The 13,684-nt window shown below is 48.7% G+C and overlaps 1 protein-coding gene across 1 annotated transcript; it reads right to left on the reverse strand.

Annotated features, from left to right (window-relative positions):
• Positions 1-450: 450 nt before the first annotated feature.
• Positions 451-9,678, reverse strand: SCTR (secretin receptor). The gene is made up of 13 exons (XM_053471620.1): positions 9,572-9,678; positions 5,776-5,896; positions 5,104-5,211; positions 4,810-4,913; positions 4,448-4,545; positions 4,229-4,361; positions 3,467-3,620; positions 3,154-3,214; positions 2,911-2,980; positions 1,698-1,789; positions 1,430-1,568; positions 1,296-1,337; positions 451-1,097 (listed from the first exon to the last, which is right to left on the reverse strand). Exons 1-13 carry the CDS (start codon positions 9,614-9,616, stop codon positions 915-917), a joined length of 1,350 nt encoding a protein of 449 aa, XP_053327595.1. The 5' UTR covers positions 9,617-9,678; the 3' UTR covers positions 451-914.
• Between the last annotated feature and the right edge of the window lie 4,006 nt (positions 9,679-13,684).

Below are 13,684 nucleotides of genomic sequence, written 5' to 3' on the forward strand. Positions count from 1 at the left end.
GCTAGGGTTAGGGATGCAAGGGAAAAGGATGGGGTAAGAGGCAGGGAAAGGGGGGGGCCTCTGTCCCGGCTCTGACAGCAGTCCCGGGGGGGGGGGGCAGTGATTACAGCGAAATCACCGGCACAAAACATTCGCTGCGTTTAATGCTCTGCGACACCAGAAATCATTACAATTACCCCAAACGTTCCACCCGCTGACCCCACTCAGTGCCCCCGCCACGTGGGGTAAATGCATACCACTGGCATACGAGGATCTTCAATGCCTCATTTGGGGGTTCCGTACACAGCGGATCACTCTAGATCCCTTGATCCCTCTGTCTAGTTCTCTGTATCTGTCTCTCGGTGATCTCCCGTAACCGGTACCGATCGGTATCAGGAACCGGTTCTAGTCCCCGGCGAGTCCAGACGCGCTCCGAGCCTCCAGCCGATTACAACGCATTAACCCTTTACGGCACGGAGCAAAGTAAGTGGAACGGGACGAGTACAAAGAACGCAATGTAATAAAAATCACAGAAAAAACCCAACGTGTCTGCGAGGGGTTAACAGATCCCATCTCCAATACCTACACAGTCAAAATGAAAAGGGATCTTTTATTTCATTTGGGCAGGTTGGGATTGGGAAAGGTGAAATCTGGCGGGTCGGTTTCGCAGCTCTGGATCTGGAGTCTGTTTCTAGATCCCCGGTCCATGAATCTGAAATCCTGGGTTTAGTGATCATGATGATGGGCTGGATCAGCGAGATCTCTCTGGATCCCTGTTCTCACAAGGCTGGATCAGCGAGATCTCTCTGGATCCCTGTTCTCATGAGGCTGGATGAGCGAGATCTCTCTGGATCCCTGTTCTCACGAGGCTGGATCAGCGAGATCTCTCTGGATCCCCGTTCGCACGAGGCTGGGTGATCTTTTGGGATCTCTGCTCACATGATGCTGGATTTCTGGCCGATGGAGGATCTCTGCTCCCTCTGGCTGCTCCTGCTGACCTGCATCACCTGGGTGAGGGCGCTGCCGCCATTGCTGACCACGGAGTTCTTTTGCTGCCGTAACCAGAAGTAATCCCTCAGGTGCCATCTTCGCCACTTCCGCTGGATCTCAAACTGGACCTGAAAGCCGGAGGAGACGGCCGCTGCCGGGGTTAGTATGATCTTCGCACGATGCCTCGGGGGCAAACACTTAATGGGTAGAAGGTCAATCAAAGGGTTCAGCCAATCAGAGAAAGAGCAAAGAAATCATGGTGGGTGTGAGGGGTTAAGGATCGACAGAGGGGGTTACATGCGCAGCCCGGTGGACAGCCTACTCACCTCTCCGTTGAGGAAGCAGTAAAGGACGGCCACGACGAAGCCCTGCGCAGAAACACAAGCGCTTAATACCACAGCCCCGGGGTAATAACGTCATGGGGGGCAACTGCACCCCGAGCTTCATTGCCGGTACCCACCTGGAAGGATCCCAGGGCCAACTCGAAGGACAGACGGATCTCTACGGTTCCACTGCTGACATCTTCAGGGAAGAAGGCGAAGATGATGTAATGCACCCCGAAAAGTGGGATCAGCAGCAACGTAGACCTCGCGAGCCGCCTGCGGGCAGAGAAGGTCCGAAACCGACAGTCAGACCAAGCAATTACATTCAGAAAACCGCACGGAGAGCGGCCCCCGTACGGCCCCCGTCAGCAGGGAAGTGGCTGTTTAACGCCCGCCGTCACTCACTTGTATTGCCCCAAATCGCTCCCCCAGACGTCGGACGTCCTCAGTTTCTTCATCAGGATTCGTATAATTCGTACAAAGAGGATGAAGTTAATCTGAAAGGATAACGGGGGAGGGGGGCGGATTAACGGGGGGCTGAGCGGCCCATTCCTCACACGGCGGCCCCCCAAACCCCACGACCCACCGGCCACAACATGCCTGACACACGGGATCTATCAGGGAGACGTCATGGCCTTCCCTCACCTGGCAGCGCAGAGCTGTGTATAACACCCGGAGAGTAGCGATCTGTGTATAACACCTGGAGATTAGCACTCTGTGTATTACACCCGGAGATAAGCGCTCTGTGTATAACACCTGGAGATTAGCACTCTGTGTATTACACCCGGAGATAAGCGCTCTGTGTATAACACCTGGAGATTAGCACTCTGTGTATTACACCCAGAGATAAGCGCTCTTTGTATAACACCCTGAGAGTAGCGCTCTGTGTATAACACCCTGAGATTAGCGCTCTGTGTATAACACCCGGAGATTAGCGCTCTGTGTATTACACCCGGAGAGTAGCGCTCTGTGTATAATACCCGGAGATTAGAGCTCTGTGTATAACACCCGGCGATAAGCGCTCTGTGTATTACACCCGGAGAGTAGCACTCTGTGTATAACACCCGGAGATTAGAGCTCTGTGTATAACACCCGGCGATTAGCGCTCTGTGTATAACACCCGGAGGTTAGCGCTCTGTGTATTACACCCGGAGATTAGAGCTCTGTGTATAACACCCGGAGATTAGCGCTCTGTGTATAACACACGGAAACTAGAGCTCTGTGTATAACACACGGAGATTAGAGCTCTGTGTATTACACACATAGGGTTATGTTTTTGTATTTGCACATAAAGCTTTAAAAATTCAATATTTACTCAATTTAATCCAAACAAAACACACGCTCAGCGCCACCAGGACAGCGACATCTAGTGGCCATCGTGATCATTGCAGTTTGCACAATAGAAGCGCAATATACGGTATATACTAATATTTAAATCGATAATCCCAATCAGTAACGTCTCACAGTTTAATGAATATCGCTAGCAACCAAATCACGCCTAAAGAAGTTCAATTACACACACATATATATATATATAGCGCTTAACAGGTAAGGGACATATGTCTGCGCATGTGTTCGCCTGATGATGCCCACGCAGCCGGCACACGAACCCACTTACAAATATGGACAGAACGACGGGCCCTCGGATAATCCACCAGACGCTGGCGTTGGAATTAATGTCCCAGCAACTGAAACATGGAGCGACAAAACTGTTCATTTCCGAGACAACGCAGCTAAAAAATATTCAATTTAATTTACCGGGTCTTTGGAGAATATCCCCTCAAACATAAAGGGTTAAATGCAGTGTCCAAAATATTAATAAAAAACGACATGTTTACACGTGAATAACACGGATCCTTACCCAATGTTCTCATACAGATGCCGGCAGATGGACCAGGCTATGATAAACACCAGAGGCGAGCCTGAAACACGGGAGAAAAGAGGTTAACTGGGATACCCCCTACCCCCCCCAGCAGGATCAGTACCCCCCAGCAATCAGTACCCCCCAGCAGGATCAGTACCCCCCCAGCAGGATCAGTACCTACCCCCCCACACCCCCCAGCAGGATCAGTACCCCCCCAGCAGGATCAGTACCTACCCCCCCACACCCCCCAGCAGGATCAGTACCCCCCCCAGCCGGATCAGTACCCCCCCCCAGCAGGATCAGTACCTACCCCAGCCCAGGGCAATGTACCAGCAGAAGTACTTCCACTCGGAGAAGAAGGAGACGACGAGCAGGGTGTGCAGATAGAGCCCCTCCACCAGCAGCCAGCTGTAATTGGCCATGATGCAGTATTGGAAGAAAATCATGATGTATTTACAGCCGTCCTGCAAAGAGAGGGTGACTGAGCCCCAAAATACCACAACGGCATATACCACGACGTGCCGTCATATATACCATGACCCGCCGTCATATACCACGACCCGCCGTCATATACCACGTCATATACCACGACGTGCCGTCATATACCACGTCATATACCACGACGCGCCGGCATATACCACGACTCAACGTCATATACCACGTCATATACCATGACCCGCCGTCATATACCACGACCCGCCGTCATATACCACGACCCGCCGTCATATACCACGTCATATACCACGACCCGCCGTCATATACCACGACCCGCCGTCATATACCACGACCCGCCGTCATATACCACGTCATATACGACGCGCCGGCATATACCACGACGTGCCGTCATATATACCACGACGTGCCGTCATATACCACGTCATATACCACGACGCGCCGGCATATACCACGACTCAACGTCATATACCACGTCATATACCATGACCCGCCGTCATATACCACGACCCGCCGTCATATACCACGACCCGCCGTCATATACCACGTCATATACCATGACGCGCTGGCATATACCACGGCGCTGATGGCGCTGCTCGCCCCGACCTCGTTCTCTTACCAAGTAAACGCTGCAGTACTGAGCGTCCTCCGCAGAGAAGAGCACGGCGTCCTTAATGAAGATGGACATCGCTCGCAAGATGAACGACGCAAACAGGTGCATGTGGATGTAGTTGCGAGTGCAACGGAGCCTCCTGCGCCAAGCAGAGAACACGGAGCAACGTCAGCGGATCACGCCATTTAAACGCGCCTCTCGCTGCAACACGCAACACACACTCACCTGAACGAGGCCAAGAGGAGCAGAGCGAGCGACAGAGACACCAGCGACGTCCCGTAACCCACCGAGTACAGCGTCTTCAGGTGCATGTAATAGGTTTTCTGCGGAACACAGGATAATATGACCAACACACGCTAATCGTATGGCCGAGTACACGCTAATCACATGATCCAGTACACGCTAATCTTATGATCCAGTACATGCTAATCACATGATCCAATACATGCTAATCGTATGATCCAATACACGCTAATCACATGATCCAGTACATGGTAATCATGTGATCCTGTACACACTAATCATATGATCAGGTACATGCTAATAGTATGCTGCAGTACACGCTAATTATATGCCACCCAACATACCACATCCTCAAAAACGGTGTCATTGACGTCGTACCCACAGGCCACGTGCACCGGGGGGAACGTCCCGGACCACCCGTCTTCTGTGCAGTTTCGATACACAAACCCTGAGCAATGAGACAGACTGTGAAAAACCCACAGATGGATCACTGGAAGGATCCACTGGGGGGTAAATGCTGCTTAATGTAATTTGAGGCCCCCACTGTAAAAATGTTACCCAAAAAAGGGCTTTTGTTACGGAGATGCCCCGGGGGGCCGCTGCCGGTGTGCCCCCCCTGCCCCCTGTGGATGTCATACCTTTGGTCCCGGTGATGATTTGCAGGATCTCTGGGCACGGTCTGATGACGGTGTCTCCGAGGGCGACCGACGGCCAGCAGCTCAGATTATCCCACATTCCTGCGCATCCTGCAACGGGCACAAAACCGTGACCCTCCGCCGGCACTCACACTCCTGTGCCCGGCGGCACTCACGCTCCTGTGATCAGTACCCGGCGGCACTCACCCTCCTCTGATCAGTACACAGCAACACTCACCCTCCTGTGATCAGTACACAGCAACACTCACCCTCCTGTGATCAGTACCCGGCGGCACTCACCCTCCTGTGATCAGTACACAGCAACACTCACCCTCCTGTGATCAGTACCCGGCGGCACTCCCCCTCCTGTGATCAGTACACACCAACACTCACCCTCCTGTGATCAGTACACAGCAACACTCACCCTCCTGTGCCCGGCAGCACTCACCCTCCTGTGATCAGTACCCGGCAGCACTCACCCTCCTGTGCCCGGCAGCACTCACCCGCCTGTGATCAGTACACATCAACACTCACCCTCCTGTGCCCGGCAGCACTCACCCTCCTGTGATCAGTACCCGGCGGCACTCACCCTCCTGTGATCAGTACACAGCAACACTCACCCTTCTGTGATCAGTACACAGCAGCACTCACCCTCCTGCGCCCGGCAGCACTCACCCTCCTGTGCCCACTGTTTGATGGACGCGTTGTTCTGCTCCGCTGTGAGCTCCTCGCTGCAGAGTTCCTCCTGTCGGTGCAGGACTCCCAGCAGGTCGCATAAGAGCTGGATGCCCCCAACCTGGAGAAATAAGAGTTAATTACCCCATCACACGGCGGCATTCACCGGGGGGGGGCGGACACAAACCGTGTTGTTTAATCTGTGAGCCCACGGACAGCCGGATGGCTGTGGCTGATGGGATTAGGAGTGCTGGTCTGCCTAGGGGCAGTGAATACAGTCGGCCACCAGAGGGAGCCGGCGCCGCGTGGATCGGGATTTGGGAAGATGCCCCTGTGCCCCGCGATCGCCTCCGCCAGCCGTCTCCCATCATATACTCCGGCTGAACCTGAACCGGGTACCCGGGTACTCATCCCGTGTTCTTATTACTTGGTGAGTCACGACGCAGTCTTCCTGCCACCACCAGCACAGCCAGGGCGGCAGGGCATGGGGTAACTACCACTTTTTATGGTGGGCAATTGCAGTTCTAATTGTGGCCACAGGGTGGGGCATTTGGTACAAGAAGCTGTCAGTTCCCCAGCGGCCTCTGTGATTGGCTGTATTCTGCCCCTGGGTACAGCTGGTACGGGGACCCAGGGGTGAAGGGAGACCAGGAAGCTGCTTTCTGGGGTCGGAGGATTGGGGGCCGCTGGGATGTTGAATGACCCCCCCCGCCTTATTATTTGTAACGGCCGCTGCGGAGAGACTGTGGGGGCACTGACAAGAAACACCCCGTGACACCCCTTGTCCGGGGGGTATTGGGGCGCAGTTATTATACCTCATGTTACCCCCGCACTCACGCTCCATAAACACTGCACCCTACTCACACTCACTCCATAAACACTGCACCCTACTACACCACTCTGCACCCTACTGCACCCCACTCACACTCAGGACATTCCTAATTTCTCTGCCCCTGGGAAACCCCCAAACATTAACCCTTTAATATCCCATCACACAGATTCTATCGCAGGGACTCGGTAATGGCGGCAGCCAATTGGTTCTAATGACGGTTGTTATGGAAACCGCGACTTTCGATTCTGAATGGAGTCACCTGTATTCAAGCAGGGATTCCAGCTGTGATAAAGCAAGCAGAAAAGCAACAATCAGGAAGCTAAGATATCATTAAATCAGAGGAGACTGTGTGACCCCGAGAATCTGCCCCTTCACCCCGAGACTGGGGTAAAGACCCTGAGAATCTCCCCCTTCACCCCGAGACTGGGGCAAAAACCCTGAGAATCTGCCCCTTCACCCCGAGACTGGGGTAAAAAACCCTGAGAATCTGCCCCTTCACCCCGAGACTGGGTTAAAAAACCCTGAGAATCTGCCCCTTCACCCCGAGACTGGGTTAAAAAACCCTGAGAATCTGCCCCTTCACCCCGAGACTGGGGTAAAAAACCCTGAGAATCTGCCCCTTCACCCTGAGACTGTGGTAAAAAACCCTGAGAATCTGCCCCTTCACCCCGAGACTGGGGTAAAGACCCTGAGAATCTCCCCCTTCACCCCGAGACTGGGGCAAAAACCCTGAGAATCTGCCCCTTCACCCCGAGACTGGGGTAAAAAACCCTGAGAATCTGCCCCTTCACCCCGAGACTGGGTTAAAAAACCCTGAGAATCTGCCCCTTCACCCCGAGACTGGGTTAAAAAACCCTGAGAATCTGCCCCTTCACCCCGAGACTGGGGTAAAAAACCCTGAGAATCTGCCCCTTCACCCTGAGACTGTGGTAAAAAACCCTGAGAATCTGCCCCTTCACCCCGAGACTGGGGCAAAAACCCTGAGAATCTGCCCCTTCACCCCGAGACTGGGGTAAAAAACCCTGAGAATCTGCCCCTTCACCCCGAGACTGGGTTAAAAAACCCTGAGAATCTGCCCCTTCACCCCGAGACTGGGTTAAAAAACCCTGAGAATCTGCCCCTTCACCCCGAGACTGGGGTAAAAAACCCTGAGAATCTGCCCCTTCACCCTGAGACTGTGGTAAAAAACCCTGAGAATCTGCCCTTCACCCCGAGACTGTGGTAAAAAACCCTGAGAATCTGCCCCTTCACCCCGAGACTGGGGTAAAAAACCCTGAGAATCTGCCCCTTCACCCCGAGACTGGGGTAAAAAACCCTGAGAATCTGCCCCTTCACCCCGAGACTGGGGTAAAAACCTTGAGACTCAGACCAAACCTGACGATTCCCAGATGTGTCTCACCCCCCACCTGCCCCATCTCTCAGGGGTCCCGCAGTAAATGCCCCCGGCTGTCAGTGTCCCCGCGTATCGCGCTCTCGTGACGCTCTCTGTCTGTAACCGGAGTCTCTTTTTATCAGGGAGGATATCGATCCGCCGGCCGTCTCCTTCCTGAATCTCGCAGGGAGCGATCCGGATAACCAGCGGCGGGAAACTGCAACTCCCACGCTGCTCAGCCTGCGCTCTACGCCCCGGCAACGAGGGGCCCCGCTGGGTGTGGCGTGTCACGGGGGATATAATTCCTATATACCGGGGCCAGCCGCTACACGCTGCGTGAAACACGCCAGTCCACAGGTAACACGGCTCCTCGCTGCGCTCCTGAGGGCTGCAGAGACCCTAAATGTTCTGCCCTGCGGGGGGGGGGGGGGGCGTCAGATTCTGGCACCAGAGGACACGGGAACCAAAAGCACCAAGGAATCCGGAACCGACCCAAAGAATCCCGACCCAAAGAATCCCGACCCGATCCAAAGAATCCCGACCCAAAGAATCCCGATCCAAAGAATCCCGACCCGATCCAAAGAATCCTGACCCAAAGAATCCTGACCCAAAGAATCCCGACCCGATCCAAAGAATCCTGACCCAAAGAATCCCGACCCAAAGAATCCCGATCCAAAGAATCCCAAAGAATCCCGACCCAAAGAATCCCGACCCAAATAATCCCGATCCAAAGAATCCCAAAGAATCCCGACCCAAAGAATCCCGACCCAAAGAATTCCGATCCAAAGAATCCCGACTCGACCCAAAGAATCCCGACCCAAAGAATTCCGATCCAAAGAATCCCAACCCAAAGAATCCCAACCCGACCCAAAGAATCCCGACCCAAAGAATCCCAACCCGACCCAAAGAATCCCAACCCAAAGAATCCCAACCCAAAGAATCCCAACCCGACCCAAAGAATCCCGACCCAAAGAATCCCAACCCAAAGAATCCCAAAGAATCCCGACCCAAAGAATCCCAACCCAAAGAATCCCAACCCAAAGAATCCCAACCCGACCCAAAGAATCCCGACCCAAAGAATCCCAACCCGACCCAAAGAATCCCAACCCAAAGAATCCCAACCCGACCCAAAGAATCCCGACCCAAAGAATCCCAACCCAAAGAATCCCAACCCGACCCAAAGAATCCCGACCCAAAGAATCCCAACCCAAAGAATCCCAACCCGACCCAAAGAATCCCAACCCGACCCAAAGAATCCCAACCCAAAGAATCCCGACCCAAAGAATCCCGACCCAAAGAATCCCAACCCGACCCAAAGAATCCCAACCCAAAGAATCCCAACCCGACCCAAAGAATCCCGACCCAAAGAATCCCGACCCAAAGAATCCCAACCCAAAGAATCCCGACCCGCTTTCCGAGCCGCTCGTTGAGGATCTGGTCTGTTTAACTCCGTCGTGTCCAAAATCTGATTGCACCGTTTGCTGACGAGGGGTAAAGTTGGAAGAGGCAGCCTTCGCCCCTCACTCCAGAGATCCCCCGCCTCGTGCCGCTGAGTGCACACTCACACCACTGACCCAGCAGTTCCTACTCACCGGGGAGCTGATGCCAAGGAGTACGGCTACCGGAAAGCTCCACATGTTGGACACCGGTCGGCTCGGTCAGCCGCGCTCGTCGGCGGTCATGTTGGGGTATTGCCCCTCGGGCTGGGCACTCGGGGGGGGCAGCAGACATGCACCCCGGTCTGGGGACTCGCGGCAGATCTGCACCTTCTCACACGAGAGAGCAGAGTGACAGCAGAGAGCGGCGAGCACTCCGAGACAGCCTCACAAACCCCTCCTCTGAGCGAGAGGGGGGAGAGCTCCTCGTTCCTCAAACCCGCCATGAAACCGGCCGACACTTACCCCGCCGGCAGCAGAGCGCAGTGCCTGCATGAAGCCAGGTGAAGGAGCAGCAACTACCTGGAGAGGTTCACATTACCTGCATGAAGCGAGGTATATAAACAGTAACTACCTAAAAACAAGTTCCCGGAGCATTAACTACATTGAGAGAGGTGTGGCACCTGCATGAAGCGAGGTGTAGAAAGGGTATCTAAAACTAGGTGCAGGAGCAGAAACTAGGTGAAGCGAGGTGTGGTAGCTGCATGAAGCTTGGTGTATCTGCATGATATGAGGTACAGGAGCGGTACCGGCATGGAGCGAGGTGTGGTATCTGCATGAAGTGTGGTGAAGTAACTATGTGGAGTGGGGTGTGGTACCTGCATGAAGTTTGTAGAAAGACTGCGGTATCTGCATGAAGCGAGGTGCAGGAAAAGTATCTGCATTGTTTGGTGTGGAGACGGTAAGCGAGGTGTCCTGGACCGTGTCTGATGTAAGCTCTACAATCAGTAAATCTGCTTGAAACAAGGTGTGATATCAGTAACTGTGTCTGACATGAGCTACAGGGTGAAAGGCAGAGCACACAAAGGATCCAGTCCGGTTACTGATGCCTCAAAGGGCCCAATGGGTGTAACCACAGCCCCGCCCCCAAATAAATATTTACTGCCCCCAGCAGCTGGCACTTGGTATGACCCGGTTTATACTCTACACACAACTATCAGAGCTCCTCCCTCACCGACATATAGAATGGAACAGTCCGCCTTCCTCTGTCACCATGACAACGCGTCTCGGAACCAGGAGAGAGAAACAAACAGCGAGAGGGAAATGGAATGAGAGGGTAAAAGAGACAGACAGACAGAGAGACAGTCAGACAGGGGGACAGAGAGAGCAAACGTGAGAGGAAGAGACTGAGAGAGACAGAAAGACATGGAGCTGCTCAGTGTGAGGCGGTGACAGACGGACACAGACAGAGGCACTGACAGGGTTTAGGGGCTCTGACCTTTGACCTTTGGCGAAGTTGGAGATGCAATAACCAGAATCCCTGAGTGCGCTCGCAGGGTGAGTGAGGGGTGATACGCAGTAACACGGGGTGATACGGGGTAACACGCTGCCCCGTGATCTGTGAGGGTATCTGCATCCTGATTATATACAGAGAACAGTCTGACCCAAACCCAGAGCCGGGTGATGCTGGGGCAGGAACCGGGGTAGAGCTTCACCCGCTATACAGTATATTATAAATTACATGGATCTCTACCAGTAGTACGGTATATATTATATATTACATATAACAGCCATACGGTATATATTATATATTACATGTTACATGTAACAGCCATACAGTATATATTATATATTACATGTAACAGCCATACGGTATATATATTATATATTACATATAACAGCAGGACGATATATATATATATATATTATATATTACATATAACAGCAGTACGGTATGTATTATATATTACATGTAACAGTGGTACGGTATATATTATATATTACATGTAACACCAGTATGGTATATATTATATATTACATGTAACAGCGGTACGGTATATATTATATATTACATGTAACAGTGGTACAGTATATATATTATATATTACATGTAACAGCGGTATGGTATATATTACATATAACAGTGGCACGGTATATATTATATATTACATGTAACAGCGGTACTGTATATATTATATATTACATGTAACAGCGGTACGGTATATATTATATATTACATGTAACAGTGGTACGGTATATATTATATATTACATGTAACAGTGGTACGGTATATATTATATATTACATATAACAGTGGTACGGTATATATTATATATTACATATAGTAGCGGTACGGTATATATTATATATTACATGTAACAGTGGTACAGTATATATATTATATATTACATGTAACAGCGGTATGGTATATATTACATATAACAGTGGCACGGTATATATTATATATTACATGTAACAGTGGTACGGTATATATTCTATATTACATGTAACAGCGGTAGGGTATATATTCTATATTACATGTAACAGCGGTAGGGTATATATTATATATTACATGTAACAGAGGTATGGTATATATTATATATTACATGTAACAGCGGTACGGTATATATTATATATTACATGTAACAGAGGTATGGTATATATTATATATTACACGTAACAGAGGTACGGTATATATTCTATATTACATGTAACAGTGGTATGATATTTATTATATATTACATGTAACAGAGGTACGGTATATATTCTATATTACATGTAACAGAGGTATGGTATATATTATATATTACATGTAACAGAGGTACGGTATATATTATATATTACATGTAACAGCGGTATGGTATATATTATATATTACATGTAACAGAGGTATGGTATATATTATATATTACATGTAACAGCGGTACGGTATATATTATATATTACATGTAACAGAGGTATGGTATATATTATATATTACACGTAACAGAGGTACGGTATATATTCTATATTACATGTAACAGTGGTATGATATTTATTATATATTACATGTAACAGAGGTACGGTATATATTCTATATTACATGTAACAGTGGTACGGTATATATTATATATTACATGTAACAGCAGTATGGTATATATTATATATTACATGTAACAGAGGTACGGTATATATTCTATATTACATGTAACAGAGGTATGGTATATATTATATATTACACGTAACAGAGGTACGGTATATATTATATATTACATGTAACAGCAGTATGGTATATATTATATATTACATGTAACAGAGGTATGGTATATATTATATATTACATGTAACAGAGGTATGGTATATATTATATATTACACGTAACAGAGGTACGGTATATATTCTATATTACATGTAACAGCAGTATGGTATATATTATATATTACATGTAACAGAGGTACGGTATATATTCTATATTACATGTAACAGAGGTATGGTATATATTATATATTACATGTAACAGAGGTATGGTATATATTATATATTACACGTAACAGAGGTACGGTATATATTCTATATTACATGTAACAGAGGTATGGTATATATTATATATTACACGTAACAGAGGTACGGTATATATTCTATATTACATGTAACAGAGGTATGGTATATATTATATATTACATGTAACAGTGGTACAGTATATATTATATATTACATGTAACAGAGGTACGGTATATATTCTATATTACATGTAACAGCAGTATGGTATATATTATATATTACATGTAACAGAGGTACGGTATATATTCTATATTACATGTAACAGAGGTATGGTATATATTATATATTACACGTAACAGAGGTACGGTATATATTCTATATTACATGTAACAGAGGTATGGTATATATTATATATTACATGTAACAGTGGTACAGTATATATTATATATTACATGTAACAGAGGTACGGTATATATTCTATATTACATGTAACAGAGGTATGGTATATATTATATATTACATGTAACAGAGGTACGGTATATATTCTATATTACATGTAACAGAGGTATGGTATATATTATATATTACACGTAACAGAGGTACGGTATATATTCTATATTACATGTAACAGAGGTACGGTATATATTATATATTACATGTAACAGTGGTACAGTATATATTATATATTACATGTAACAGAGGTATGGTATATATTCTATATTACATGTAACAGAGGTACGGTATATATTCTATATTACATGTAACAGAGGTATGGTATGTATTATATATTACATGTAACAGTGGTACAGTATATATTATATATTACATGTAACAGCAGTATGGTATATA

This window comes from Spea bombifrons, chromosome 7 (assembly GCF_027358695.1).
Source record: "Spea bombifrons isolate aSpeBom1 chromosome 7, aSpeBom1.2.pri, whole genome shotgun sequence".
NCBI lineage: Eukaryota > Metazoa > Chordata > Amphibia > Anura > Pelobatidae > Spea > Spea bombifrons.

Excerpts from the sequence above, each read along its gene's own strand:
- SCTR (XM_053471620.1), bottom strand. The coding sequence starts at position 9,616 with ATGTGGAGCTTTCCGGTAGCCGTACTCCTTGGCATCAGCTCCCCG. Across the intron at positions 4,914-5,103 it reads AATCATCACCGGGACCAAAG|GGTTTGTGTATCGAAACTGC; the intron begins GTATGACATCCA and ends CTCATTGCTCAG. Across the intron at positions 1,098-1,295 it reads ACTGCTTCCTCAACGGAGAG|GTCCAGTTTGAGATCCAGCG; the intron begins GTGAGTAGGCTG and ends TCCGGCTTTCAG.